The sequence below is a fragment of the Cyanistes caeruleus genome, chromosome 11 (assembly GCF_971803275.1).
Source record: "Cyanistes caeruleus chromosome 11, bCyaCae1.hap1.1, whole genome shotgun sequence".
Classification (NCBI taxonomy): Eukaryota; Metazoa; Chordata; class Aves; order Passeriformes; family Paridae; genus Cyanistes; species Cyanistes caeruleus.
The window spans coordinates 9,669,091-9,696,243 of record NC_141711.1 but is presented as its reverse complement, the minus strand read 5'-3'; the positions used below and the strand labels follow the sequence as shown (position 1 = coordinate 9,696,243).

The window sequence follows — 27,153 nt, the reverse complement described above, 5'->3', positions numbered from 1 at the left end:
CAGCATTACAGGCATGTATTTTACAGGAAGCATTTGACATCCTGGGCCCCTCTTCAGGCTCCAGCCCCTGCCACTGCTCGGCAGACCCTGACACGTCACCCACTTGTGGGACACCACCAGCCCTCCCCTCTGGCAGCAAGAGAGCTCCACAGGCTTAAGAAACTTCAGCCTAAAAATGAATGGGTGGAGGGGCAGCCAGCAGAAGGGAGAGGAGGAAAAGGACACAGCAAACCATTTTGCTCATCCATCATCTCTGGCAGCAACCTTCCCCCCTTTGTGAGTCAACCCTAAAGGCTTGCAGCCCAGATTCTTGGTACATGGCAAACAGATTATTTACAAAGTAACTACTCAAATACTATTTTCTGGCTGGTCAGTTTATTTGAGGTGATTTATTTTTCATTCTCCCCTGTTTTTTAAAAGGCCCGTAAGATAAAGCACAGCCATGGGAAAGCATCTGTTCATTGCAGAAATCATCTGGCATCAGGTGGGCAGAGATTTTCCCAATGCCCCAGGAGGGTCCATGCCCAGTTGGCACTCCTTTTAAATGGAAATAGCAGATTATTTTAATTCCTTCAGTGGCCTTGAGAAATCTCAGCCAACCTGACAAAAAGCCTGCCATGGTCTGATCCTACACCAGCCTCCCTGGTGAAATCCCAACAGCCAGGGGATGCTCAGTGGCGATGGCAGGCAGCTGCCACATCCCTCACACCAAGGGCAGGGTTGGCCCCATGCAGATCATCCCCAGTGCACAATTTTGGCTGGAAAACCACAGAGACAGCTGGGGAATGCCATGATTCAATGCTCCCCCGCAGCAACCCTGGTCTCTCACCAACAACAGATACAGAAAAACAACTTTCCCTCCTCAAGGGTCAGCCCATACCACCCCAGCACACACAGCTGCAGCAGAGAGCGAGCACCATGTAAAAACCTCTATTTTCCTGAGGATAAACAGGAAAAGCACCACTTCACTGTGTTGTCCCCAGCCCCTTCACCAGGTTTTCAAAATGGGAATTAAGAGTCTTTCTTTTAGGCTGAAAATATTACCAGACCACTTTCAGCACCAGCTCCTCCCTTCCCTCATCATCTTCCAGGGGCTGTAATAGCTGTGAACTGGGGATGATGTACTCATCTCCCACTGCAATTATTAGCTGGTGCCTGGCAAAACTGCCTGCAGAGATTGTTGTAAGCTACATGTTCTGTATCATCTTGCCTTAAAGAAAAGCAGGACAAATATATTCCTTTACGGGGTTGCAGAGAGCACTCTTTTGGCAGAAGTTATGTAAGAAAGGGGCAGGTTTTACATTTTTGGGAAGTAGCTAGTTCTGGTCCAGAGATTAGCAACACAAGATGGAGAGGCACTGCATAAAACTCTGCTGTCTCTCCATGTTCACTCAACCCTCACAGTTCTAGGTGAGAGAGTTACTCGAGAAGAAACACCAAGACACCAAATCACCTTCATGGCCATTTTTGCTCCAAGTCAGGTTTTAAAACAATCAGCCTTCTGCAACATAGACACCATGGACTGCAAAAAGAATAAACCTCTCAAAAGGCCCATTTCCCACGCACAATTAATTGTTTACTATTGTCCAGACTTGACAGCTCCATGCAAAATCCCTCCTTACCTCCATTTGCTCCCTTCTCTGGAGCAGCCTTCAAGGAGAGGAATAGACATCCCTTACTGCCCAGGTACCCCAAAAATCATAGAAAGGTAGAAAATAGGTTTTGGGTAGTTTCTGTTTCTCATGGTTTAAGTGTTTCCTCCTTATTATGAGCAACAGCCACTTTCCAAAGAGAAGCTGCTCCTGTGGGATGTGGGAGAAGCCAGGCAGCATGCAGGCAACCACTGAGGCATCAGCTTTCCCTTCCAGCTCTTCCATGGAGAACTTGTCTGTATGGCACACTCTGCCCAGCTCCTGGCAGCCACCCCCTCAAGGGAAGAGCCACTATGTCCATGCTTGTGGAGCTTCTACCAAAAGGAAGGGGAAAGATTTTGCTTAGGAGACTCAACAGGAAGCAGAAAGCTCTCAGGGCTGTCACAAGGAGCTCGCTTATCCTGGTGCACATTGCATGGCTGAGTTCTGGTTTTCTCAGTTCTCTTTCCTCAGGGGTGACATGGCATCAGACTTTCTCAGCTTTGGATTCTTTTTGTTTTCCTCCACACAGAAAAAACAGGAAACAGCCTCACAAACTCCTATTCCTCACTGAATCCTAGGCTCAGGCATGTTGGACTGGTTTGTGAGATTTGTGGAAAAGACTCCAACCTAGTCCAGGTTATGGCTTCAGGGAGGCAGAAACCCCTCTGGAGATGTATATGAAACATCACAATCTACCACACAGCTCAACAAGCTTCCAGAACCAACAGAGCTTCAAATTCTGTGGTAACCTTAAACTCATTAACAATGCTCCCTGCAGTAACAGCTGTGTGTCACAAAGCCAGCTCTAAACAACTTTACAGTAGCTAATAATAAACCCTTTCCCAGGGCTTGAAACTAAAAATCAAATGGAAAAAAAAAAACAAAAAACAAAAAACAAAAAACAACAACCACCACCAAACCCTCAGACTGTGTAAAATGCTTTTTAGAAATACTCATCCTCTGCCCTCCAGTAAATTCTGTCTTATTTGGGGTCAAGCATTTGATCACCCCTCATTTATTTCAGAAGCAGATCTGAAGTAACATTTCTAAGAAAAGGAATAGCTCCAAAATTAAGCAGGGTCAAAATTCAGAACCAAAGCCACAGCAAGTCTCCGTCTGCATGCAGCTCAGTCCTCTGTGCACATTTAATAGTGCTATTTGCAGTGCTGGCAGAGCACTCCAGCCCACTTTAGCTCTGACTTCTTCTGTACCCTCTCTGCCTACATTAGAAAACCCCCTTTTGCCCTCTCCTGTAGAGCCACTCATCATTCCTATCAAGACACATCACTGCACAAGGGCATTTCAAATGCATTTAACGAAGCCAGCTTTGAACTTTACCCCTTACATCCATGCTGGCAGCACATTGCTCAGCGATTTTTCCACTGAAACTGAGTATCCCAGCTACTGTCTCTAGTTCACATACTTTCCAGGCAGACAGAGAAAAAAATGCCATCACAACCATCTTGTCCTTACCCATGATGGTCACATCATACTCGATCTGGAAAAGTGCCTCCTGGCTGCACTGCCTCAGGATGTTGAGGGCATCAGCGTGGGTCATGCTGTGCAGAGGAATCCCATCCACACTCAGCAGCCTGTCCCCAATTTTCAAGGACCCTTCCCTGTAAGAAACCAAAGGCAATTCTCTTCTTTATGTATGTATATTTATATTTAGACAAATATCTATATATATTTATATAAATATCTATAGTTATACATATGTATTTACTGTATATCTATATTATCTATATGTAAATATATGAGCATATATAATTTGTGTGTGTACACACCATGCATGTGTGTGTGTATATATACACACACATATTAGGAGGTCAATTACTCTCATCCTGTAGGATGGAAGAACACTCCTTGGGACAATAGTCTGGGTTATTTATAGTACCAGGCCCATCATATTAAATTACCAGCATGAGAGTAGATAGACTGGCTCCTGCTTTTCAGCACAGCACCAGCGATTCAGCTGCACAGGGCTAATGATGGGGAGAGGCAGTTTCTGCCTTTAACTACCACATCTGTGCTGGGAGCACCGTGCCCACCTCCCCAGGCACCACTGGCATCCACACCACCAGCACGAGGAGCCCCAGAGAGGCACCAGGAGGAGGACAGGAAGGGGACACCCTCAGGAGTGCAGGGACAGCTGCTGGCCAGGCCCATGAAGGCAGGTGTGGAGGTGGGACACGAGCAGTACCTGTCTGCAGGGCCGCCCGGCCTCACGTAGGTGAGCACCAGCGGCCTGGACTTGTGCCAGTCTTCATGGGCTCCCCCTGTAATCAAACCAGGAAAGCCGTAAGTCACCCGAGGTTTGAAAGTCTGAGTGAGAGCGCTGGGAAAGAGACATTTATCACATAACAGCTGACACAGCCTGCCAGGAAAATGACTGCCCTAGATTAGGCAGCCGGCAGTCCTTAGAGGCAGCAGGGGATCCCCTCCAGGACATGCTTTCTCTGCTTAGCTGAGGTTTTTGTCATTCACCTTCTTTTCCCACTTTCCACCTCTGCTTCTGCTTTTCACTGGAGAAGCTACTAACTGCCACTAAAGGACATGTAAGGATTCACACAAACGCCTCTCAGTGTCAGAACAGAAAAAGCTGAACCTTTATTCTCTGACTCCAGTATTTATAGATTCTCAACACTGACCAGGGATTGGATAATCAAGTTACCACCTTCCCAAGCACACTGGTCATGCAAAACGTCCATCAAAAGACATTTCTTAGAAGGAATGTGATAAACAACTTATGTTTATAGAACTTTCATGGGAAAGTAACTAAAACTATGAAAACATTATCAGAAGGTTTTTAATTTTCAGGGTGACAACTAACCTCTCAGCACAAAGCCAAAGCTGTTGCCTTCCTTGTAGAGGGATACTTCAATGGTCTTGGGAATAATGCCAGCACTGCTTTCTGGCACTAAAAGTAAGAGAGAAAGACCCAGTTACCCCTGATAAACCTTTTCCAACCACAGTGCAAAATAGTATCAAAATTCATCCAAACAACACCGAAATTAAAGCCCAGCCCAAAACCCGTATTTAATTTTCCCTGCTTGGAAGCAAAAAGAGCCCAACCCAGACATGTGAACGTTTATCAGAGCCTACCATCAGGTTTTAGGATGATTTCACCAGCTCAGTGTTGTGCATCTCCCCTTAAATTTGTCTTGGTTAATACCCTGACATTCAAGTAAAACCATCTCGTTTATCAACTGGCTTTAATGCATTCAGCTTTTCTCAAAAGCTTCTGCCACAGATAGAAACTTATTAAAAAAACAGCAGCAGCATAAGGAATCAAGTCACCAGCTGACCTTAAAGAAAATGAAAATCCCAAATCCTCAACGCATAAAGTTGGGTTTTTTCCCTTACCTCTCATATTTTGGATTTTAAAAAAGATTAAGTGAATCCTTTAAACTGATCCTGGGGGCAATTCAGTATTTTTATGTTAAATACACAGTACTATTTGTACAAAATACAAAATGTACAAAGTAAAGATAAAAGGAAAGAAATTGTTTTCATTTCTTGATGTCCCCTATTATTTAATGATTTATTGCACTACTGCAGTGAATATGAGACAATTTCCCAGTCTTCCCCACCCAGAACTGCACATGACATTTCAGCCTTGTCCACTCTGAAAATTCCTAATTTTCAAACCAAGTGCCACAAATGGCCACAAAGATAATCAGAAAATAAAAGACCAAGAACTTGACTTGGAGATGAAGGCTGTCCTAGACAAATCCATTCTGCCATTTCTCTTTGCTCAGGAGAGGAATTCTGAAGCAAACCTCTCCCCTGTCCTCACTGACCACACTCATCCTGACTGCCAAGCACTCTGAGGGCTTGCAACCTGCAGCCAAATTAGGCTTAGCCCAGCCCTTAGGCTAACCCAAAAGACATACCATGGAGGCATTGTATGCCTGCAGGCAGACAGCCCTGGGGACCAGCTACAGTGAGGCCAAATAAATCTCCAAACACCATCCCCACTTTGCTCCTGCTGCTGTGCAGACAGCTAACAGGGACACAGCCTAGAAATACTCCAGAAGGGAGTGCTCAGGGCAGGGGAAGGCTCCCAGCCAAGGGGTGATACACAAATACCAAGGAAAGAGTATAAAGTATCCACAAATGAGTTCAGAATCCGTCCAATTTCTGTCCTAAGCATTGAAGTATTAAGGGCTGCAACAGCCTCTCATAAGATCAGTGGGAGCTGGGAAACCTAAGCCAGTGCTAACACAGGGTTTGGTTTATTTATGAAAGAGATGACATGACACAGTAGCCTGAAAACTAGACTTGGACTTGCAAGATCTCTTTCAAAGCAGGAAATTACGAAGTGGGGAGAAAAAGTCAAACCCATAAGCACAAGCTATTGAATTGCACAGTATTTCTGCTCTTTGCTCAGGGAAAGACAGAGAGAGGGGTGAGCATACACAGCAATAACAAACCCTCACAGCAGATAAAAGCCCACAATGAATTGGAATCAGGAAATAATTGACAATTCCCTGTATTTTGCAATGCTTCTTTGTTTGGATCATTCATAAACAGCCCAAATAATCTCCCTGGAGAGAAGTCACTATCTCAGTGTGCTCTTCCTGCTCATTTAAAGCAGAGGACATCTCACATTGCTGCTATTGATTGAGCTGGCACCACTCCTTGGCTGGTAAATACAGTTTATCAGATTCCTGATAAGGAATATAATGGAGAATAAGGAATACCATGGAGAAAAGTTAAAAGTGGTCATCTCTAGGGAGCATAAGAACAAGTCTTCCATGAGATCATGCAAGACTTGAGCCACTGCTGGCTTTACCAAAGGTGTATGCAAAAGTCCACTAACATTTACAGCAGAAGAGAGGGGAATGATGGATACAGATTCATCCATTCCAGATTAGATTTTACTCTTTTGGGCTTTACACAGTCATTTCTATATTCAATATTTTTCATCTAAAAGCAGCAGCTACAGCAAAGCTCTGAAGTGTAAAATATCTTCCTATCTGGGGCAAAATGTTAGATTTCATTAGTTTTGTTTTTCCTGGCATTTTATTTTTAGTTGTTCTATTTCTTCTGCCCAATCATCATCTGATTGATCTGGGTAAATGAATGAGTAATAACTGGGGAGATTGTATTCACAATGGAAAGACTGTGATGAGAAACTGTATCAAGGAATTTGTTTTAACCAGAAACATCAATTATCAAAACAAATGGGGGCAAGAGCATATAGTCTCCCATGACAGGACACAAACCCTGTTAGTTGGGTTTGCCATCCTCTGCCAGCATCCCTCAGCTGGAAAGATGATAGCTTCAATTTCTCTTCTAAAAACACGAAACACTTCAAAGAATCCTGAGGACTAACAGCACTTGCCACAGTTCAGAAAAGGGCATCTGGTAATACATGTTTAAGACTGAATTAAATCTCCCGTAGCCGCACTCCAAAAGGGAAATAAAGAAGCTAAAGCAGCATTAGGAGGCAGATTGGCCTGTGCTGTCGAGTCACTCCAAGGCAAGACAGACCTAATCAGCCATCCCCTGCCAGTGTGCATGAGCAGGCACCCACTGTGCTGGAAAAAGTGCTCTGCTCCGACCGCACACAGCTCGGCAGCCTCCACCGCCCGCGCGAGCAGATGAAGGCAACGGCAAAATGCCCCTGGACACTGCTTGGCCACAGCAGCTCTGCACTAGCAAGTCCATCTGCACTCCAGGACGAAAAGAGCCAAGATGAGAGAGCAGTGTTGTCCAAGAGGCACCCACCGGCCGGTGGGAGCTCGTACTCGACTTCCAGCACCACCCTCTCGCCCACGTTCTTCAGCAGGCTGATGATCTCGTCGTGCCGCAGCTTGGTCAGGTTAATGCCATTCACCGACTTGATGTAATCCCCCACGTTCAGCTGGTCACTCCTGCAAAGAAATAAAATTAAAAGCAGTGGTGGCACAAAGTCTCCAGCTGGCTGGTAAGTGTAGGACTTTCCGAACAAGCCAGTAATGCTGGACTGATGTCTGCTGTCTGATTACATGTGTCTGCTATCAGAGGGAAGTGCTAAAATGGAAGCCATCTATCTTTCCTGGTGGCAAATGTTCAGATCTGTGCATACAGCAACAATCACGGTGTACATGTTCACAACCTCTCTGCTGTTGCTCAGGTCCCATTCACGTAGAGCAATCAGTCAAAGAAAAGCACACCAAGAGCTGTCTGAAAAAAATCCAGCAGGGAAGGAGAAAACAACTTTCCTTTTGCCTGTTTTCTGCAAAATTGTTCAATTACTCTTTCCTTTTTCCTGCTTCTTGGAGCCTTTCTTTGCCCATTTTTTTTCTGAGCCAATAATGCTACTTATACACTCAGTATTCAGAACAGATACAATATTAAACCACTTAGCTTGATCAAGATGTATTGTACCATGCAGCTCTCCTGACAAGGCTGCCTAATTTCACAGAATCCCAAATATCCCTACACAAAATTTCAGAGCATAATTGCACAGAGCATAGGAAATAACTCAAAATAGAAGATGTTCTACTTCCTGAAGCAACAACTTTGCATTCTGGGGCACTTGAAAAAAGGGTCTCGGGTGCCAACTACTTTAATTATAACTCCATTCAGTAGCTGGAACAAGGAACTATTCCTCTCCATTCCTGCTGTGCTCTCCACACCCCATTTCCATTTCTCACCTTGCAGCCAGTCCTCCTGGCCTCAGATTGGAGACTCTTGGCTTTCCATCTTTGTCTGTGCCACCTGAAATGGTTAAACCAAGAGTGCTTCCTTCTTTCTTAATCAGCTCCACGATTGTGACCCCTCTGAACTCCTCTGAAAGATCAGGAATAAAGACAAACTCAGTGGAAGTCACATTCCTCTCAATCCCAAAGACATCCTTTTCATACAGGTGGTGGGAAAATAGACTTCGGATGATTTGAACAACTAGCATGAAGAAAAAGCCTCTGTTTATTTGAAGTTAAGTTGTAAAGTAGAAATGTGTCCTGGTAGACCCACAGCCATATTTGCATGCAGGTCTGGCAGGCAGGACCAATGAAGACAAGGCAGAGTAGCAAGGGCTTATGAGAGAGTAAAAACATTGTGTTTCAAGGTGCTGGAGGCAGTAGAAAACTTCAAGACCAGGGTGATGGGAGCTCAGCAATGGTCCAGGGGGACCACCTCAGGAACTGTGTTTGATACAGAGTGGGGAGGGCATTAACAGAGCTGCCAGGGAGTCACAGTTACACAGGAGGAGGATGCTCCTGCATCCAGGTTCAGGAGATGTAGACCTGCAGTAGCTGCCTGGATGGACCAAACAGGATGGACCTTAAAATACAGTGATAAAAAAAAACTATCATGAGACATTAACATAGCTGGGAGATACAGAACACGGTGTAGAGAGGGGTGGGATCCTGCCATCATCAGGGGGTGGAGGGGGAGGCACAACCTTCATTCATTCACAGCTTTTTGTCCACCCACCTGTACCTAGTCCAAGTCAAACTCCCCACTACCACCTCATCTACAGCTGGAATTGAAGACACGAGTCACTTTGACACCATGACCTGTTCCACATGCACTACCTGCCATCAAACACAGGTCCAGGTCTGGGGGATGCTCACCCCACACCTGCTGCACCAGTACTGCTTCTCTGGGTGCTGCAGGCAGTGCACATTTTACCTTCTCTAGTCCAAGACAACACTCCTAGCTGTCCAGCACCTACACATAAGCCCTACCTGGTGTCAGTTTTGATCTCATCACAGATCATGTCTGGATTTTACAGAAAACAGGGCCCCTAAATTATTCCAGCTCTTGGATTTGGTGTGGAAAGGGCAGTAAGTAAGCAGGAGAGTCAGTCCTGGCCTAAGGAAAAGACCAAGAGCTTCAAAGACTTGGCAAAAGGCAGCTCTGCAATACTGCACACAACAGACCTCACACCCCTCAAAGGGGAACTAGCCCCAGGGCAAATAGGATGACATCCACACCTTGTCAGAGCCTCCTCTCAGAAGCTTCTACACCATTTGTCTATAGCATGATCCACCCACCTCCACTATGTCAGTGCACTGAAGTCTTCCATGATTTTACAGGAGGAAGCCAGTCACCCTCACACAAGGTGCCTTTCTCCAAGGCCATGAGAAGGTGGTGATGGGCACTGGTAGCACACAACAGCAGCCCCACAGATGTGGACAAAAACCCCATGCTGAAAATGGCCCAGATGTTGTTTGCACAGCAAACCTTACCAGGCTTACATATGCTCTGTTTGGAGAGGGAACATTTAAAACCTCTTGCACACTGACTTCCAGAGCAAGGCAGTGCCCCTTAAACAGCACATTGACACAGAAGATCCACGCTGGTGCAGGGCCTCCTCCATCCATCCAAAACATGGGGTCATTTGGCACTGTGGTGCCTCATCACCAGCACTTTGCTCCTGTTCAAAGCCACCAGGACACCAGAAATTGCACCTCACTTAGAGTCCTGCCACGCACTACCTGTTTTGTAAAGCACTTCCAAGAATAATCTGTGCACTTGATTAATGCGAGTAGGGAACCTCTTTGCAATCTAACTCCAGTCTGGCAGGCGCTTAGGCACTGCTGGGCACCCGTTTAATGTGGCACTGGAGGCTCCTTGTAAAAATGTCAGGTCCATAATACTTCTGCTCTTTAAACTCAGTTTTGATCCCTTGCCAACTGCAGTAAGTTAATTTTCAATTCACCAACCTGGGAGCCCTGAGACTGCCAGAAACTTGGGGAGACTCTCCACCGTGCTGGAAAGAACAACATCCGGCACCATCCTGCAAATTTCCTCTCAGCTACAGACATGACTGATCAACACAGATGGTGCCACAAGGGGAGATTATTAGCTTTTCAATGAGGTTTAATTTTGATCCTTGATAAGTGTTTAAAATGAGAAGTCCCAGAGTGCAATTACCCATTGTTATAGGTTCAAAGAGAAATCACTGCTCCAAAAAAGGCAAGTCCCTGAGATCAACTGATCAAGGTCAGCGATAAGGAATTCTGACCCTTGCCTCTACAAACCTACTGCCACTGTCACAGCCCCACACAGGGTAAACTGAGCTGGTTAAGGAGGATCTGGCCCTTCAAGACATAGTCTTTAGGCACCATATATGAGCAGTCTTGGATTTCTTCTGCTGGCATATATGACTGGATTTTGCATCCCAGGGCAGAAAGAATACACATTAATTTTTCCTTCCCCACTGAGATACCTTGAGCTGGGGTTGCTCTTGTGAGCCTCTCCCATCAGGGCTGCTCTACAGTGGTAATGGGATGCAGAATATCCTTTGAAGCAAGTGCTGAATGATGAAGCAATAGCAGAAGGGCCTCACTTCCTTCCCATTACCTAGAATGCACTAAATCAAGCCTGTGACTGGGTCATTAGCAGCCAGAAGTTAAAATGAAGCCCCTGGCTTTCCTAGGAAGGAGATGAGTTGTCCAAGGCAGCCCATCCAGGACTGCTGGAGTGCTGCTGGCACATGAAGTCCAGGACCAACAGAGGAAAATGAACTACCACTTCACTTCCTCTTCAGCCCCTGGGGTGTTTCTGCATGGGAAGGTTTATCTCACACAAAAACGTGCTGTGACTGACTAAATAGCAAAACAAACTTAGTCACATGTGGGAAATTCAAAGCTTGCCAGTCATTGCCAGTCTCCCTCCCTGCCTGATGAGCTCAGCTGCAGCAGTGTTTCTTCCCTCTCTCCTTTGCTGCTGTTTTTTTCCTTTGAGAGTGTCAGTCCAGCACGGGAATAAATCCTTTCCCAGCTCCCTGTAACTACTGTCAACAGGACCACACAAGACAAGGATTGTACCTGTAATACACCATTCACTGAGACCAGTTATCACCATCAATTTCTGCCCTCCAGCAAAAGCCTTGCTGATAGATGCACCAAAATTAGTGTTTTGAGGGGTTTTACCCATTTTAGGGATATCCAGGTAAAGTGTAATGGATGCTCCAATGTTTTGGAGCAGGAGCTGATCCCCACCTTTACCTGGGATGCTTTGCCTCCTGGAGACCAGGGCTGCGTCCATCCCAGCAGAGTCCTTGCTCCCCTTTGAGTAAGGGCCATCATCTGTGAGCAGAGCAAACACAGAAGCTGAAATTAGTGCCAAAAGCCACAAACAACTGAACCAAACCACTTTAAGAAATAGTCCTGGTGACACCAAAATTGGAATCACATCTGTGTCACAGACTGCAGGCAAGAAAAAACATTGCCAGCCCCAACTTTGCACTGCACCATGTGGGCTCTCACCTTGTAGAGTGGGAAAAAGGCAGTAACATTATCTGATTTATTCTTCTTGGAGCTAATCCACTAGGAGAGAACAAAATTCCCTTACTCCTGTAATTAAGTGGAACAGCTGAGGATAGAGAAAGCTGGGGTATTTGTCTCACAAGTTTCAAGCCTGTCATTATGCTAGTGAAGAAACTTACTGTCTTTGGAAATGCAGTTGTACATCAGGACACTAACAGGGCACTAAATCACTATACTTGAGTGAAATTGCCTATTCTTATAGATCCCATTATTTCAGCCACATTTTCCTGCTGCTGTTCCAGTCGCTGTACAATAGAGAGATCACCTTATTTTAAGTGATTAAAAGAAAAAAAAAAAGTCAGAGTGAAGAGAGAATAGCATTATACACTGTAAATACACTGTCCAGCATAAGCTGGAATTTAAAGCATCTAAATACTTTTGCATTGTCCTATTGGAAAACTGCTACAGAGTTATCACAAAGCTTGTCTGCAGAGAAGGCAGCATGCTTCTACAGATCCCATTTCCATCCATCTGAAATGTCTATTTTTATGGCATTTTATAAAAAGCTGGTGCTTTTCCAATCAATAATTTCCAGTAACCATGTAGTACCAAATAACTCCCATTCTCAGTGACCACATTCTTGAATTTTTCAGTAGCTGTGAAGGTTTAGAAGTTGTACATGATAGTATAAATATAGGTTACTGAAAACTTTATCCATTTATTCCTGTCCACAGCTCTTAAGTAAGTTACATTTAAGTTACAAAGAAGTTTTTGTCCCTCTCCATACAAAGTGAACAAAAATTTTAGTTCAGCCCCATTCAAGACAAGGGTCTGTACAGAGAAGACTTAATCCCAATGTTCAGTTTGCTGGCAGCCCGCTTTCCCTATAAACAGAAAAAAAGATGGTGTAAATCTTAGTCTCTCTCACCAGGAGGTTTTTCCTAATATCTTGGTTTACCTTCTCTCTGTCACCTCATGCCTGGCAGAACTGCAGAGTCAGGTAACAGGGATGGTTTGGAGTATAAGGGAAGGTGGCAATTCCCAGAGAAGCAGCAGGACAATGCTGATCCAACTGCTCCCTGCCCACGTTCCCAACAGCTACAACCACCCCTTATTTCTTTCCCAAATGCAGCAGCACATTGGAAGAGGAACCTTAAAGCTCAGAAAACCCACCACAAGGTTCCTTTTTCAACACTGGAGGTAAATGTGCAAAAGGCACCTGCAACATACCCTGGCCCACCCAGGGCTGGGGCTTCTCGCTGGCACCGGAGCCTCAGCGTGTCTTTGGTGCCACGGGGCACTGCGGATGTCACGGAGCAGCCCAGCATGCAGCTGCCTTCCACACGAGTGCACTGCTGCCAGCTCTCCCCCAGGTAACGTGCTCACGGCAGTCTGCTGTGGATGGGATCCCTGCCTTCCTGGGAAACCACTCAAGATGGTTCAAAGCCAGCTCCATAATCTGCTGGCAAACTGCAGCTCAGAACCATCTGTTTCACATAAACACACCGCCCCGGAGCAGTCAGTCACCAGCACCCTTCTGCGCTTCATTTCCCCATCAGTGCTGATAGGAAACCCCAATTTGCTACTGGTTACCCTCCCTACCCCAACAGCTGCTGGCAGTCATGCATTGGCTTCCCTTAGAGCAAGAAACCAGGTTGCCTGTGCATTAACAACAGCTTCCAGCAGCAGCCAAGTGGCCAAGAGCAGCGACCTGAGCTACAGGGCCTGCCCTGTCCCACTGCTCCTGACAGCCATGTCAGCCAGCACCACAGCTCCTCTTCTCCTATTGCTCCCCCCTTCCAAACTCAGTTGATTATGTGAAAAATATTTGGGTTTTTCCCCTCGTTATCTGGCTAAAATGTTTGAACAGGAAAGGAGGCCACCACACGCCACCTGCTGAAAAGGGATCTTTGCTCACAGGAGCATCCCTGCCGTGTGTGTGGCTCTTTGTTCATCTGCAGCCGATTTTCTGCTCTGCCACTCAAGCTGGTAATAAAAAACTTTCTACAAGCTTTTTGGTTTGTTTGTGCAAGGAGTTACATTTTTGGCCTTTTTAAAAAGAAACTCCCTTTTGTGCTCTCAGTTATTTCCTCTGCCTAGTGCAGCACCAGTTTGGAGGAGAGGCAGGTAACCAGCCTGATTGCTCAGCCAGCCAAAACTGCAGCACAAACCCAAGCACTAAAAATCCATGAACCTCTCTTCTCCCTAAAACTGGGGAAATAACTCTCTTTTTTAATACTGTGCAGGGTTTTTTTGCAAGCAATCCATGCTGGAGCTATTAGAGTTGAATTTATCAAGCTTTATCTCTCACACTGAGAGGGCCAGAAATCTTCCAAAAAAAAAGATTGTACAATTGATGTTTTTCAAGCAGCGATGGTAATGCTGGCTCTAGACCTTTCAGAAAAGCTCACCAAGTACATAAGACTCTCAATAAAACTGAGATTGCAACACTTCCCATATATTGATCCCATGGGAATCTGTGGCAACATACGAAGTTCCTGTAATCCTTTGACAATAGTTTTTACTATTTACGTGCCTTACTCTTTGCATATCACCAGGGACAGAAGAACTTCTGTGTCCTACACCTTCACACAGAGCTTTGAACTCTCCTCCTGTGCAGAAGCAGTGCAGAACAATGATACAGTCAGTGAACAGTATACCCTGTACAGCAACAGTAAATAAGAGACAATCCCCATCTCATTCCTTCAGAAACAAACTGAAAGATAAAGGAGCAAGAAAAATCTCCATTCTTTCACTGGGGGGCAAGAATAAAGGAAGGATGGGCAGACTCCACTGCCCCTGCAAGCACAGGCATCTCCTGACATCAGTTAGCTGCCAAGCCAAACTCTGTTAAAATGGGGGGAAAAGGGCTTCCTTGGAAAAAGCACTGATTTAGGAGTTCATTATCCCTGACTGTGAAGGGAAAAAGGAAGGTTTGGGGTTTTTTTTCATTTTGAAGAGCTATTAGTCTCTGTTATTAGCAGAGATCACCTCTTAATGAAAATGAGCATTGGCTAAATCAGATTCTGTGACAATTAGGCTGCTGTCTGCAAGTTGCTCAGATTCCTGGATCACTTTAAGACAGTTCCTGCAGAGAAAGTGCATTAATCTTGTGGGAAGACCAAGAGGTAAAACCTCCCATTTGTTTAATGGAAAAAAGACAGTTGGAGACAGTTATTTTGCTACAGGGTAATTGCATTCCTTGTTTAGAGAAATGAATACCAACCAGCATTAAGAACCAAAAGCTGTTCATACTAAGGCAAGCCGGAATTTTTTTTTTCTGGAATAAAAGCATGAGGCTGGAAGCAGAAATCCAAATGACTAAAACTAATTGCAATTTGATCCATTTTGAAGAGAGTTATTTCTGTAAGTCAAAGGAGGCATTTATCTGTAGTCAGGCAAAGAGCAGCCAGGGGTACACAAGCGTGGGTCAGGCAGCTAGTGATGATTCAAACTGTGGCTCTGGGAGCAAACCTCCAATGCCTGGGACTTTAAAGATCTCCGAGTGCCTGAAGATGCAGACATGTACTTCAAAAACAGACTATGATCATCTAGCTGCATCTCTAGGCATCTCATCACCTTTAAAAAGTTGATCTATTACCAGAAGGAGGGGTGGGGAAAAGTGATATATCCATGTACACCCATTCTGAATCTCAAATTGGTTTTTAGATCCCACATGACACAGCCCCCACTACAGCCTGGCCAGGGGCTGGACCATCATCAGAGGACAGTAACACAATCCTTCCCACTCTTCCAGGCTGGCACTCCACATGGCAGCACACCCAGGGGCATCTCATGCACCAGTGATGGATTTGGACCTGATTGCAAGGCTGTGCCCATCTGCCCCTGCAGCACAACTCCCCGAGGGCATTTTGGGTTATTCCAGCACCACCACAGCAGGCTGGGAACAGCAGTGTCACTGTCAGCTCTGCACAAGAGCAGCACAGCGGTGGCCTCCCATCTTCAAAGCACTCAGCCTTTAACAGGAGAGACAAGTAGATCCAGAGAGCCCAGGACAGGAAAAAGATGGTTACAAACAGACTGCATGATTTCCTGAAACTGCTTAATTACAAAGTTCACTGCAGAGCAAGAGTTCCTCCCATGTGTCTGCTTCAGACAAGGGGTTGTTTGCATGAAGGATCCCACCTTCCCCAAGCCTTCCTCAGCAGGTGGCTTGAATTTTCTTCTGCCCATCTAAATCCACAGCTCCTCAGGCCCTTGGAAAACCTGCATATGAGGTTCACTATAATCAGTACAGCTGCTCAGTTCTTTTCCCCTCTCTAGAAATACAGTGCTTTGGCTCTGTATCGTTAAACTTAATAAATAAATACAACCCCAGGAAACAGATGAAACACATCTATCAGTGATCTCTAGACTGCTTTTCCTGGAATACTGCAAAAGTTGAGCTAAAGCATAATCCTGCCCTACATAAACCTAATCCAAGCATATAGCAACAAACACACTAAATCCTTAGACAAGACAGTCCATGCTCCTGTGCTTAAAACAAGAAAACAGTAAGTCACTTTTTCTTTAGGATTCTGCACCACAATTTCATTTTCATCACAATGATTTTAACTTGCTGCATCCAAAAAAACCCCAAAAACCCCAACCCAACCCTGAAAGGTCCCAGTGTTTTCGCACTTTTTATTCTCCAGAAGGCAGGGTGGGCTTTTGGGAGAATGCCAGTGAAAAACCCAGTGCCCACCACAGCTCTACCCCTTCCCTCAGCCCAGGGCATCTTCCATGTGACTTTCCCACAGCACTAATCCAAAATGAAGCAGTGCTTTGAAATACCTTTCCCTTCCTTTGCACTAGGAAGATTAAAAAAATTCCCCTTAACCAGTGAGCTCAGGCTGGAACAGACCAAGTTATTTAGGGAGCAGCTCCTCCCTAATTTCATAAATACATGTATCAACAAAGCTGGTAAAAATCACAGGGTTTTTTTTTGTGAATAAGAAGAGCCTCTTTTTACCTCTTTACTGGCAACAAATCCCCTCCTAGCTCATACTCAGGAGACACCCAGAGACAAATGAGAAGTTGAGGAAGTTTCCTCTTAACTTCTGTCATCTCAAATTTCTGAGTGAAGAGCCCAGAAAAACAACCATGCTGTACAGGAACCACCCTTGCTGGAAACAAGGCTTTTGTCCCAAAAACAACTGAGCTTTATCCCATTTTCCCAGATAATTCTGGGGTCAAAGTTGTTATCAACCTGCTGCCAGAACCTGTGCCAGCCCTACTGCGATGATGCTGTGTTCCCAATCCCAGCCTGGGAAGGTGATCCATCAAAAGCTTCTTGTTCCACCAGAGGCTGTTGTGGCAGCTCTTCCATCCACTTGTGTCATTGCTGCTCCTGGCTTCTGAGCCAGGAAGAACCTGCCCAAACTTTGAGGGTATTCCAAGAGGAAGTTGTACTTCTTAATTTCTTTTCCTCAATAGACACAGCATGAAATTCATCCCCCCACACCCTCCACGTCTCTCCTTTTCTTCTACCAACCCTTCTCAGGCATGTTCAATTTTGTAACACCTGCTGCTGTATTCACTGGAATCAGTTCTAGGAAAACACAATAACCTGGTTTTTAACAGAAACTCCATGCTTTGTTCTTCTGGTTTCTTTTCTTTTCTTTTTAATAAAAAAACAAAATTACTTTTAAAGGAACAATTTGTTTCAAGCAATCATTTTCAACTGAAATGCTGCAGATAATTATTTGCAGAGCAGTGGCCTTTATGGGACCAAGATATAAGCCAGAACATGTCTCTGTTTCCAAGCAGGTTGGCTTCCAAGGGATACAAGAGCGAATTTCTTACCCCCTGCAAGACTGCAGCAGATAACACTGATGAAAGATTCCTGTTTTGCATGAAGATGTCGGAAGAGTTTCTGCATTTAGTAAATAAGTTTTGTGTGAAGAAAACCCGTTTAAGTTGGCTCTGCAGAAAATCTGGGCTCTGGTAAGGTTTAACTCACATCAACTTTCACAGGATATTAAACACCTCTCAAGGACTGATCCAAGTCCCATCTGATAAGAATGAATGCTGGACTCAGCTTGCAGTGCCAACATCTGGTAGTCCTCATGTTTTCATTAAATACATTACATTCCAGAAAAAAAATAAAAACACACACATAAAAGGGAAGAAAGGAAAAAAACCCCACAATTTAAGAATCTACAATCAACCTGCCACTACACTCATGTCTTTTATATACCACAGTCCTGGCTACAATGCATTGTTTGCTCCCATTACTGCTTTGGAAGCCAACACAGAGCCACTTTATCTCATCAGCACATCCAAGGGACTCTATAATAGAGGACCTGGAAGCAGTTCTTAATTTCCACTCAAGCTGTACTGAGAGATGGAAGAAAAAATACTTGAAAAAGTGACTAAAATTTTTTGTTAAACTCATCTCCTTTTTTTGTCTCTCCTGGTTTTGTATGAAAATTAAATTCCCATGCTGTTCATCGACTGCCCTCTGCACCTCTGGAACCCAGGGGCCAATGTCCATCAACTTGGAGGGGAGAGAGAGGGTACAGCCTGAAAGAGGTTTATAATCTTGTAATTTTAAATAAAAATGTGTTTTGAGTAGAAAAGACTCAAGTTATTGCTCTCAGAAAAGCAAAGAGCTGTTGTGCAAAGCAGCTCTAGACCAACTTCACCACTCATTTTCTCCTGTGTTGTAGGGAGGAGATCAGGGGATAGCAGATGCGGAACTGCTGGAAATTAAGCACTCCTTTGGTCTTCTGTTCACAGAGGAGCTTACGTTGTTCTTCAGAAGTAGCCTGTGATTTTGTATCTTTCATTTAAAAGTATCAGGAATAACTCTCTCCTGACTCCAGCGAGGATATGATTTTTGTGCATTAAGTTAGGCTTATTAACAGCTACTTGAGGGATTTCAGAGGCTGGATCTTCAGCAAAAAAAGCTTTTCCCAAACAAAAGCCAAGAATCTTCACTTTTATCCATCTCTTCCAACCAATCCTCTAACAACATCCACACCAAGAAGATCCCTCTTCACTCTCTGAGCCTTCCCCAGTTCACTTTTCTTAAGCAGTCCCCAGCAAGATTTGCATTTCTAGTGTTAAAAAATAGAAAGAAAGAAATAGAGAGAGACTTCCCTTCCTGCAATCCTTCTCATCCTCCCAGGCATTTTCAGACAGCTTCATCAGTTTTTATTTGTGGATGACCCAGTGGCAGAGGAACCCCTGCAGTGCCTCACCCCCTTGCAGGTTGTTTGCACACACAGACTCACACAGAGCATTCACAGTAATTTCATGCACAAAAGACAAGAATAGTGCAGAAAAAAACTCCATGAGATTATTATTTCTCGATGGTTCTAGTGCCTGAAATGATGTTATTAAAGTTACATTTTCCAGTCAATCTGGCAATTTCTCTTATTAAGCAGCGTAGAGTGTACTGGGGAGAGTACAACACTAAGCTAGAAAGATGCAATATTGCTGATACACTGATTGCGTTATCTGAAGAAACTAACTTTCAATAGTAAAAATTCAGAAGAAATAAGATACATTTTCAGACTGATCTTTCATGAAAGTTATCCAAGTTAGCAATTGTAATATGGTGAGAAATGACCAATAAAGTCTAACATCATTCCCAAGGAAGAATGCCTCACTAGATACAACTGGATTTACTAATCTAAGCAGCAGGCAGCAGTAAATCCTAGCTGGCAAGAGAATCAATTCTCCCTATTTACTCCATGTAAGCTTACAAACTCTTAAATATGGAGGTGGATAAGAAATGGAGCCTGCTGAATCCAAACCCTGAGGACTTACCTTCTTTCAAGCACCAAATGCCATGGTAAGTGACTGTGGAGTAAAATCAAATAAAAAAAGACATCTCTATTGTGGTTTTTCAACCAAATGAAATTAAGTACTGTCAGTTTATTAGACTTTAGCACTCAAATCACTGGTGCCACCTAAGTCTAGAGGACACTATTACTTACTTGCTTAAAAACCCTGGAGTTAGTCAAGGAAGGAAAACGAGCTTTGTTTTAATGAAAACCATCATGAATGTTTCCACTGCATAGGGTTTGGCTCCAAGCTGCCTTCCAACTAAGGCAGCTTGTCAAAAAGCTACACCCTAGCAGGCAAAAGATTTTATTTTTGATATATGAATAGTTGAAGTCAAAACCATTATCAATGTCCATATTAAAAGATGTTTCATCTTGGTCTTTTATTGGGGTTTTTACTGTCTTACGTAATGCCTGGGTTGGACTCACAGAGGTCCAGGGAGGAGATGGGGAGACAAGACCCAAGAGCCATTGGCAGTGCCAAGAACTGGGCACCCTCATGGACAGCTTGGGTGGGAACATGAAGCACAAATCAACAGTTTGGGGGTGACAGAACAGGGAGAAGTCAGGACTTCCATCTTTTGAAATGGAGATCAATTCGCTGCAGTGATAGTGATAGTGATATTCTTGCACCTATTTTGCTTTTTACAAAGTCCCTTTTGATCCCTATTGTGACTGCTTTAAAAACAGTACTTGTTGTCTTTCATCCTCCAAGATCTTACAAAAGAGATGTTAAATCAAGAGGCTGTTAGCTTTCCAGGGAGCAAAGGAGTTTAAGATGTACAAGGTAACACTTTGTATTATTTGAATTCATGACTGAATAGAAGGGAGAAGGCAATCTGGTCTGGTGTGTGAGCCTGGCAGGAGAGCACAGAACTCTTCAGTGCAGGGGTAGAGAGCCTGAATTTGATAAGAAAAGCTATAGATGCATCCTAGATGTTGGAACATATGCATGCATGTCCTCTCCTCCCACTGAATGTAAAGAATTAACCACCTGGACACTGAGTTACAGAATGTCTTGTCATAATGGATAGACATCTTTCTCAGAAGCATTTGGCACCCCTTAGGCAATTTGGAGGACAGTTCACAGAAACTAACTCTGACCTGTATTGTACAGAGAGTGAGATTAGATGTCGAATGGCTCAGTCACAACCCAGTCTTACCAAAAAACCCAGAACAAAAGAGGTGAAGGTGCCATTTGAGATTAAATTGGCTGAAACAAAATATCACAGTTCAGTGAAAGGGTAATTTTTGCCCATAATAAGTCTTTTCTGCAGCTTTGACCAGCTCAAAGCTTGAGATCCTACCTCAAATGATGCAGAAGGATACATCAATATTGCTGCAGCAGAGACAAAAAGCAATGATTGACAGGGTTCCCTGAGCTACCTTTTTCTGGTGAAAAGATGTTTAATTTCAAACAGAGGAAAACTGGAATACCCAGTTCCCAATATATACCTGGATAGGAAGTAAAAAAATAGACCATGAGTTCTGAAATAGAAGCAGGAGTAATAAAAACTATCATTTGATATCCTTGAGTTTGTGAATCAGGGGCTTGAGACAACAGTTTTTAATTCTGGGCTTTGCTATAGACAGATAAATTTTCCTAGTTCAGCAGGTAAATTGTCAAGAGCACATCTCTTGTGACAGGCAGTAGACAAAGCAAATGAAAAACCACTGGATTCACCAGAGGGGGAAGAGGTGGTGGCAAAAAGACATTGTGCCAACATTCAGCCTCATAATCCTTTACAAAGAGGGACTTAGCTACAGTTGTAATGCCTTTTTTTTTTGTTTTAGTTCTATAGTACTTTAAAGAGAGTCCTTGTTACAAGAGAAAATTATGTGCCTCAAAGAGCACGTGCAAATTTTTAGCACCTCTAAACTTACAGAAGTCCATGTGGAGACCAACTGAGGAGAGGTAAACCAAGCTTAAGGAAACCTTTTAGAAAACACAGCTCCTTAGATGAGTTGGGAAAAGTCCCTTCCTACAGCAAATCACACCCTGCTTTCCTGCTGATCTCATCAGTCTGACATAAGCAACACTTGTCCCAGCAAGATATAACAAGGGGTGGGCAAGGGGAGCCCAGGAGGGCTTTTTCAAGGAATGTCACCCTACCACATGTCCAGGTTAGCACCCTCTCTCTGCTCCCAATTACAAATCTGCTCTGACTCAGGGGAAAAGCACAGCAAATTAAATGAAGGATCAAATCTGGGAGATTTACAGTGCCAGTTCAAGAGGTGCCTGAGATTGATACAGGTCCATGTGTGGTATGCATCAATCTCAGTGCCAAGAGCAACAAGAAAATCCTTGCAAACCACAGGAAAACAAAAACAGAAAAAAACCCAAAAAAACCACAAAAAAAACCCCACCAAACCACCGGCAAAACAGGCAACAGAAGTGACGCATTTCAGTGCTGTAACATTTAATAAAAGCATGAGCCAGGGGTCAAGGTGTGAAGTGAGCAAACAGATTTAGGTAAAACTTATCTCCAACAGATTTTTGCAGCATCCCACGGGCCAGTGCACCAAGGCATCTCATATCCAGGTTTGCCAGCAATGAGGTAATGCCCCAGCTGGAGCCCCCAGCTCACAGTGCAGCCCCCAAGGTTTGGGAACCTATTTTAGCACTGCAAAGACAGCTGGTGCTGCAGGAAGGTGACATCACAGAGGAAGGCATTCAATGCAGTAGGAGGCAAATCAGGTGCTTTATCCCAGATTTGCACTGCATTTTGATGCAAACTGCTTAAAAGCCAGTGGGAGTCAAAAAAATAAGGAAGAAGTTCCAGACAGCATTAACTATTTTAAAGGAAAGATTTCTGGCACCCCGTTTAGACTTGTTTCCAGCTTATCCACTAAAACTTACTAAGACTTAATTCCCATAAATGTGATTCTCCTTCAGTGTTCAGCTAAGTAGCAATGTTTCAAAAAAAGTAAATACCAAATCGTGGGAGTTGGATTATTCATTCATCTGGTAAAAGCCATTATATATGAATACATACAGATGTTCCCACTTCATGACTGATCTAAACATATGTAGATTTCAGACTGACACACAAACCATCTCTTATGCAATGGCCCATGTATATGTCCGGGCTGCTTTTATCCTAGACAGTATCAGGAGGATTCACAGGAGCTGTGTGAGAGATGGAAGACGCTTATAGATAAAAGACTAAAGAAAGTTTAAGCAAGAGCCTCACTTAAAATGAAAGGAAGAAGGGAGAAGGAGAGAAACCAAAGAGTCAGGGAGTATCAGATTTAACAGGACAACAAGATGAAATATGAAAGTTTCAAAGCTCCAAGTTATTTGATGTTGGAACTGGTGCAGCCTGATCTCATCAAACCAGCTGTTAAAAATTTGCCTGAATTGCCAGTTAAATCTTGCTTCCAACAAGCTCAGCTCCTGTGTTTGCCCACTTCTTGCTTCCCATTAAGCCTTGACTTGGCCTCAGACTTTGCCAACACCCCAGCCTCCAAACAGGCTGATGTCAAAGATCAGCACAGCACCACTTTGATGAAAGCAAACATCTGTTCAGTATGAAAGATGGATGTGACCCTGCTCCAGCAGAGTTATTCATGTATTCCAGCTGTTTTCCATGGCTGCCTTAATGCAAACTGCTGTGCTGGTTTCCAGTTGCTTTATATCACACAGGTGCACTAATCAGGTGGAGAACCCAGTCTCAACTTCAGCCAGCACAAGAATTCACAAAAGACATGGAAACTCCTGGTGAAATTCAGAACAAAATGCTGCAGCTGTGCTCTGTGACCCTCTGAAAGGCTCACAGAGATGCTTCTTGTGAGTGCTTCTAAGCTGAGACAACCCTGAGATTTTCACATGGAAATCCTACTCTGTGAAGAATTCAAGCCCCATAGTTCTGGGGGTTAATTTTCCCTTGGCCTTTTTTGAAAACCAAAACCATGGCAATCAAAGGGTTAGCCAGCAGCACGGTGTCGGCCAGAAGGAGCCTCAGGTTGGGAAATGGGAACACCGATTAAAACAGCCCTTGCAACTTGGTGAGAGTCTGAGCTCTCCCGACCATCACAAACACCAGAGGGACTGGCAGACTCATGCCTAGTACTGAGAGAAAAGTCAGTTTTGCATCATCGAGGCAGAAACCTGCTCCCCTTTGAACAAGGAAAGGGAAGCTGCATGAGAAGGGGAGAGGCACAGGAGCTCTCCCGGGACTGGGCTGAGCAGCTCCAGCAGCACAGCTCCACCTGCACCCCAAACCTGCCCTCTCCCCACGTACCACAACCCCAGGCCAAGCAGGTTTACACCAGAATAAGGCCATACATCTGAAAAGATGCAACATACACTGGAAAGCTTGCAACTGGAAGTTTTACAGCTTACAGACGATAGGAAGTAGCAATGAATCCAAGAAAATTCAGGTGTAGCTAAAGACCGCAGCGTCTCGGGAAGAGAGAAGATGCATGTGACAGCCTTTCTCCAGGCAGGAACACAGACCATTAAATGTAATGCTTCACATTATGCTCCAAAATACCCACTTAATTTTGATTCAACAAGGCACTTGTGCTAATAAAAATTAAAACCAGCAGGTTCTGTCGAGTGTGTAATGGAAGAGCAGCATGCGCAGGTATATCTAAAATTAACTATGAATACTAAACCTGACTACTTTGCAAGTCTGGGGAAGTCTGGGGAGCACTGCAACCACTTTGATGCCAGTCCTTGGCTGTGCAAGTGCCCACCCAGCCCTTCACCTAAAAAGGATCCTCAGGATTGTGGGGGGACCTCTTTGCACCAGGTACCTCCCATTCCCACCTCTATAACCTCCAGATGGAGTCTGGATTCTACAAGAGCAGATATTGCCAAAAGTTTACCTCTTGTTGCTGCATGACAGATCCAGTTTTGCACAAGTATGGATGCCTGTGAGTCCATGCTGCTGCAAGAGAGCTGAGTGTGTGCGCAGGGAGGCGAGAGGGGAGAGATTGTCTCTGTGAACGTCAGATACAGCAGGTCCATTCAATGACTAAACACACATGACTGTTTGCTTATAAAACACAGTGTCACATAAATCTGCTAGGAGCTAATTGCCTATTATAGCTCATGATGCTGCTGGAGTCAGCTGCTGAATTAAAAAGGGTCCTTTAGAAAGGAGGGAATGCCAGTGGAGCTCTGCTCACCCGCCTCCACCACAGTTTCCAAACATTTTGTTTTCCAGTTCCTTCAAGGTGAATGCTTATTCCCCCTCTAAGCAATGGGGCCTCTCTGCCAAGCTCACTTGAGTGAGAAGATGTGAGATAAATTGAAACACAAGGGGCAAGAGGTGTTTCAAACCACAGCACCTATCTCTTGACTGTCTCTGCAGCCAGCCTGGAGCTGGGTGGTGTTTGTCACCACCCTGATGGCAGCAGTCACCTCCTGTGGCATGGCTACAGCAGCAAGGAGCAGGGAATGGCAGGGAAAAGAGCCACATGCTGCACAGCAAGGACAGGCAAGGGAGCAATGGACCACAGACACCTGGGCTTGAAGGAAAACAGGAAGCAATGAGTGATGCACCCTCTCTCTCTCTGAGCTCTTTTAACTTCTGAGGAGTGATTCCCACTCCTCAGATGCAAGGTTTACAAGTCACCTGGGCTGTCTTATCCAGATCTGCACATACCTGAGCATCTGCCCACTGACTCCAGGCCTATCTCTGTGGCTCTGTCCCAGGACTCCATGTAGTCCATTCCCACCTCACATCCACATCCCCCTAATGCCCCTGCATGGCTCCACTGCTGCAGAGGTGTCAGCTGAGGCTGAACCTGCAGAGACAGTGCCCCAGGATACCCTCTGTTCCCGGGGGCTGCTGGGCTGCAGATTGGAGACATTCTGGGAGCACAGCGTCTCATGGCAGGAAGGAACAGGTCTGTTTACACAGTGGGTTGTATGGGAAATTCATTACATTATCCAAAAGAAAAAACCCTTAGCAAAACACACACCTTGATCTGATGCCAGCAGTCTAATCCTACCCAAATGGCACCACATTCCATAAAGAAATCATCCTCTATAAATCACTGGGGCAGGAGCAGGCCACTTCCCTCCCATTTCAGGGTGAATGATTCACTGCAGTAAGGACCCTGTATGGATCAGCCATCATGCCTACAAGGGGAAAGAAGGTGATCTCCACTGAAATCTTATGGAGAAGCAGAATTATTGCTGGGACAACTCCATCATGTGGGCTAGTGGCACAACAGAGGGGACTGCTGGAGGTCTCTAACCCTCACCATTTGTATGGTCATACACGCGGTTGCTCAAAGACCGAGGAGTAGATCCATGGCTTAATTTGTCTATTTGGCTGGAGAAACCATCACACCCTCTGGAGCTGTGCCATCACACCCTCAGCCTCAGGTGAGAGCTCCCACAGGGCAGGGGCTGAGGGTGCTGGACCTCTGGGCCCCCCAGGTACTGAGAGTGCTCTGAGGAGGGACAGAAGCTGGGAGGAAGGAATTATCTGGAGTCTCAAACAAGTTAGTTTACTCCATCTCTGCAAACAACTTGGCACATGACCTCCAAAACAGAAACACACACCAGATCAGAGACCTACATCCCTCCTTTGGGGAAGAGGAAGATGCAATGAAGCAGAAGAATGCAACAAATCCTGTTTTCATCCACACACCTGGCAGCAGGGAGCCAGATCACACTCTCATCAGCACAAGTTCTTGCCTCCCAGGACAAAAGCATGTTTATGCTCTTTGAAACCTCTCCACAGTCCTTCTCACCAATGCTGTTCTCCCCAGACCTGAGCCAGTTCCTGACTTTCAGCTTCATTACAATAAACACACAAGTGTTGATTATATATTGAGAATGGAAGTTGGAGTACAGCTGGGAAGAAAACCACGACACCTTCCACCTTGCTAATGTGAGCCTGCACAACAAGAAACAGATCGGTTGTGAGAAGGATCATCTCTTCATCTCTCAACTACACTAAATAATTTACAGGGCCATTTTGGGACTGACATGCAAAGCAGTTTAACAATGATTTAACAAAAAAGTATGAGATTCCATCTTTTCATGGTTTCCAGGTGTTGACATCAATTTACTTCACAGCAATTTTAATTTCTGGGCCTTTCTTTTCCCTCCTCCCCACAAAACCTGCAGCTGCCAACTATGCTGGCATCTACAGCAGCTAGGAAACGAATTTCCCTGTGAAGCAAATTCTTCCAGGGTGAATTGAATGAAGGCAGAGCTCATAATTGCACATTACTGAAAACATTTCTGATAAAAAAATGGGGAGATATTTTTATCCACATCTCCAGTTGAAAATTGCTGGGAAAGATGCTTTTGAAAAGCCATCATCTCCAAGCATGTAATTATCAGATCCTTGAACAAAAACACACGGTCAAAGGAAAAAAAAAATTATTTCCATTGAAATAAAAATATCGGGGGTGGCAATTGTTAGGAATGGAGGGAGAGAAATTCTTCATCCTGTGTGATTTTGCACATTTCAAGTTACTAGACTGATTGGTAAATCCACAGATTAATAAACTTGGCAGCTAAGAACATCAAGCCCAGTTAATTTT

The 27,153-nt window shown here is 44.6% G+C and overlaps 1 protein-coding gene across 4 annotated transcripts in view; it reads right to left on the bottom strand.

Moving 5' to 3' along the window:
* GRIP2 (glutamate receptor interacting protein 2) overlaps positions 1 to 27,153 on the bottom strand; it is a 252,049-nt gene that overhangs the window by 47,528 nt on the left and 177,368 nt on the right. For all 4 annotated transcript variants that reach the window (XM_086846920.1, XM_086846921.1, XM_086846922.1 and 1 more), the window contains exons 2-7: positions 11,585 to 11,665; positions 8,282 to 8,417; positions 7,371 to 7,516; positions 4,468 to 4,554; positions 3,838 to 3,913; positions 3,108 to 3,253 (exon numbers count right to left, since the gene is read on the bottom strand). In XM_086846920.1, the coding sequence (XP_086703046.1) occupies positions 3,108 to 3,253; positions 3,838 to 3,913; positions 4,468 to 4,554; positions 7,371 to 7,516; positions 8,282 to 8,417; positions 11,585 to 11,665 (672 nt within the window). The remainder of the gene's footprint in view (positions 1 to 3,107; positions 3,254 to 3,837; positions 3,914 to 4,467; positions 4,555 to 7,370; positions 7,517 to 8,281; positions 8,418 to 11,584; positions 11,666 to 27,153) is intronic.